This window comes from Miscanthus floridulus, chromosome 15 (genome assembly GCF_019320115.1).
Source record: "Miscanthus floridulus cultivar M001 chromosome 15, ASM1932011v1, whole genome shotgun sequence".
NCBI classification, from domain to species: domain Eukaryota; kingdom Viridiplantae; phylum Streptophyta; class Magnoliopsida; order Poales; family Poaceae; genus Miscanthus; species Miscanthus floridulus.
This window is the reverse complement of record NC_089594.1, coordinates 80,613,212-80,616,894: the sequence shown is the minus strand read 5'-3', so window position 1 is coordinate 80,616,894 and position 3,683 is coordinate 80,613,212. Positions and strand designations below refer to the sequence as shown.

General features: G+C 53.7%; 1 protein-coding gene across 1 annotated transcript; it reads right to left on the bottom strand.

The window, feature by feature from the left end:
• Positions 1–3,073: 3,073 nt before the first annotated feature.
• Positions 3,074–3,376, bottom strand: LOC136507758 (uncharacterized). Its single transcript, XM_066502381.1, has one exon. It carries the CDS (start codon positions 3,374–3,376, stop codon positions 3,074–3,076), a length of 303 nt encoding a protein of 100 aa, XP_066358478.1.
• Positions 3,377–3,683: the final 307 nt, after the last annotated feature.

The window sequence follows — 3,683 nt, the reverse complement described above, 5'->3', positions numbered from 1 at the left end:
AGGTTGAGATGACCCTATTCGCCTTAATGCAGGTTGGGCAAAGGTCGTTGAGGCTCATCTGTGTTTTCTCCCCTGGCTCTTGTTCGACACGGGGTGGCTTCGGACCCTTCGCGGGTCCGCCTTCGAACCTCGGTCTCTTGATCCAGCTCGAGCCCCCGAGCCCTTTAGGGTCTGATAGGGGTCGGCCATGTTTTCGCGCGTTACCCCATCCTCGGTTTCTCCAATCGGAGGGGCTAAGTTGACGACACTTGCCTCGATGGCTCGAGTGTCGCGCTCAATGAGCTCGCTATTGGGTATGTTCATGTGAAATCCGGGTCCATCATTCGCTGACGGGGTCGGTAGAGCCCTCATGTGGCATTTCACTACTTCTTAACCCGCCTCCCGACATATGCCCGAGCCGTTCGATAGGCTCAGGTGGCCCACTGGCCTCTCCTCAATGGAGATTCTGTGGGTTTGGCTCGGGGTTAGAATCGAACAAGAAAGGTCGAGACGTCCCTGTTCGCTTCTGAGCGGGGTTGGGCAAGGCCGCTGGGGCTCGTCTCTGTTTTTCTCCCCTGGCTCTGTTTGATGCAAGGCGGCCTCGAACCCTTCGTGGGCTGGCCTTCGAACCTCGGTCGGTCGCCGCTCATATTGAATGAGGCGGCTGCCGCTTCGTGACGTGACACGAAGCGTTTGAGATGCAGAGATTTGCATATGCAATGCTCGGATGTGTGGCTTTAATGTATTACTTAATTGAAACGAAAGTGGGGTTTGGTAACGTTACCTTGGTGATATGAGTGATGGGAAGCTCCAACCAGATGTGTCTATGCGGGGTTTGGGCCCAATGTTTGTGACGAGGTCGGTGTAACCTGCGTAAGAGTCGCTATTTTTTGTTTTTGTCTCTCGGTGGTGATTCGAGCCGCTCGATTGATTTTAGTCGACCTGACAACTTCTCCCTGAAGGATGTTCTGCAGGGAGACCCCTCCAAACCCTTCTCGGGAAGGCAGGAGTCGAGGCTTGTGGTGCGGGGAACTGTGAGTTCGATTTATGTTGGTGAACAAAGAACACCGTAGCCGTCGAGGCGTAGAGTCTAGCGGTTCATCCAGTTGTATTCAAAGTTTTATACCCACACACCGTGGTTCCGGTTTTAAACGTAAGGAGGGGTCGGGTGAAGAGGGTGATAGACACCCTTGGCAGCCCCCGAGCAATGTCCGTGCCTCTACTGTTGCTGGGGTCAGAGGCTCGGTAAAGAAATTAACACTCAAAGTAAGTAAACAGAGGTGCTTATCTTTCAACAGTCGTTCGTTCATTGTTTTTCCTGGGCCGCCCGATCGACCCAGGTGGCCCGTTGGGCTCCCCTTGGAGGGGGGTTCCATCATTGGGTCATTCCACAGTCCTGCCTGGGGAAGCGGAGAGTTGCCTGCATGCGAGCATGCCCCGGTTCTCGTGCTCGGGGCGCATTAGTGGCGGGGCATGCCCATGCGACGTTTAGTCTGACCAGACGACATCTTGTCGACCAGAGCGCGTCCCTCCAGCTCCGTCGCGTCCCCTTAGATTTCTGTCAGCATTGATTTCGCATTTGCATTGAATAGGGCGAGGCAGAGAGTTTTTCGTCCCAACCTTTTGCCTTTCCTTAGCTGTTGAGCCCCTTCTTTAAATAGGGGGGGAGAGGAGTTCTCGTCCCACCTCCTCGCCAGCCTCTGAGCCGCCACCTCTTCTCCTTCCTTTCCACCGAATGCATCGGTTCCTAAGTAAGAGAGGATAATGCCAGGTAGAGAAAAACTCACAGATCTGCTCGTGAATCTGGAGCGTTATGTCGAGCTGGAGGTCATCCAACATAGATGAGATGGTGCGGGTCGCCTGTGCTGAGGAGGGGTCACTACTACCAAAGGAGGAGGAGCGCTGGAGGGTGCCAAACATCGTCGGTTTTGCCGTCGTGTGTTGCGGCCTTCCTTCGGCAGGAGGCGCCCCCCGCCCATACGCCATTATCGGGGTTGTGGCTGATGATGATGGCATAGTCCCTAGACGCCCCGGTGGAGGGGCACCCCAGTCGTCAGCATGGTGCTCGACGTTGCAGATGACGGCGCCTTCGAGGATCCTGCGGAGCGGTAGGACGTCACCGATGGAGAGCGTGGCACGGCGGCGACAGTAGACGAACTAGCCCGTGTACATGCTCGGGCATTGCCGATGGAGAGCGTGGTGCGGCGGCGGCAGTAGACAAACTGGCCCATGTACATGCCCGAGCGTTGTTGATGGAGAGCGTGGCGTGGCAACCGTAGTAGTACTCGCAGTAAAGCTAGGCAGAGACTAAAATTAAATAAGTTTGTGGGGGAGCCCCCGAGTAAACAGTCCTTTGATTTTAAGAGTACATTAGTCCTTTTTGTGATGAAATCACTTTGTGAGTGGTGAATTTGTGCAAAGAATGAATAATGAACAAATTTTCATCTTTTGTAACGGCAAACAGTCTTTTCAGTTTCCTCTCTTTGTAGAAGAGGTTTCGGTGTCCTCTGACCCTTCCCATGGCTCAGGTTGTAAAGGCTAGGAGTGTGGGTGAAAAAGTTCTGATCATGCTGGTGAGCAAGGAGGTTGTGGCCGCTGGGGCATAGGTTTCCCGTAGTCCTACCAGTTGTACTCAGAAATTGTCTCTAAAATCATAGCCCTTAGGACTTGTTGCGGGAGGAGTGGAAAACTTAGAGAATGTTTGCAAAGGTAACGCAGGAAGTGTTTGCAAGATAAACGTACTTGTACCATTTGTATTAGCTCCCGAGTGAGGTCTGACCCCTCGCAGTTTGTAGGGGTCGGATGTCACTAAAGATCGGGGATTTGTAAAGACAAAAACTGATAAGAAGTATGCATTTATTTAAGGGTAAAAATGATGTAGCTACTCGATGTTCCAGGCGTTGGCAAAGACCTCGCCGTTGATGGTTTTCAACTTGTAGGCGCCTAGGCGTAGTACTTCCGCGATGATGTACAGCCCCTCCTAGGGTGGGGAGAGCTTGTGGCGGTCCTTGTTACTCTGCACGAGGCAAAGGACAAGGTCCCCGACGTTGAAGGCTCAGTCCCACACTCATCGGCTGTGGTACCGTCGCAACGCCTACTGGTACTTGGCCGAACGGAGGAGGGCGATGTTGCGGGCTTCATCGAGTTGGTCCATGGCGTCTTGGTAGGATGCCTCGGCTCCCTGCTCGTCATATGCTCTGATTCTTGGCGCTCCATAGTCGAGGTCTGTTGGGAGAATGGCCTTAGAACCGTAGACCATGAAGAAAGGTGTGTAGCCGGTGGACCGGCTAGGAGTTGTCTTTTGGCTCCAGAGCACCGTCGGGAGCTCAGCAACCCAGCGCGCGCCGAATTTGTTCAACCGGTTGAAGATCCTGGGCTTGAGGCCCTGAAGGAGCATGCTGTTTGCGCGCTCGACCTACCCGTTCGTCCGGCGGTGCACGACGACCGCCCAATCAATCCGGATGTGTTGTTCATTGCAGAATTGAATGAATTTCTTGCCGGTGAACTGTGTGCCGTTGTCTGTAATGATGGAGTTTGGCACTCCAAAGCGATGGATGATGTCGAGGAAGAACAACATAGCTTGCTCGGATTTGATCATGGAGATCGGTCGAGCTTCGATCCATTTCGTAAACTTGTGTATAGCGACAAGCAGGTGGGTGAACCCCTTGGGCGCCTTTCTGAGTGGCCCAACTAGGTCGAGCCCC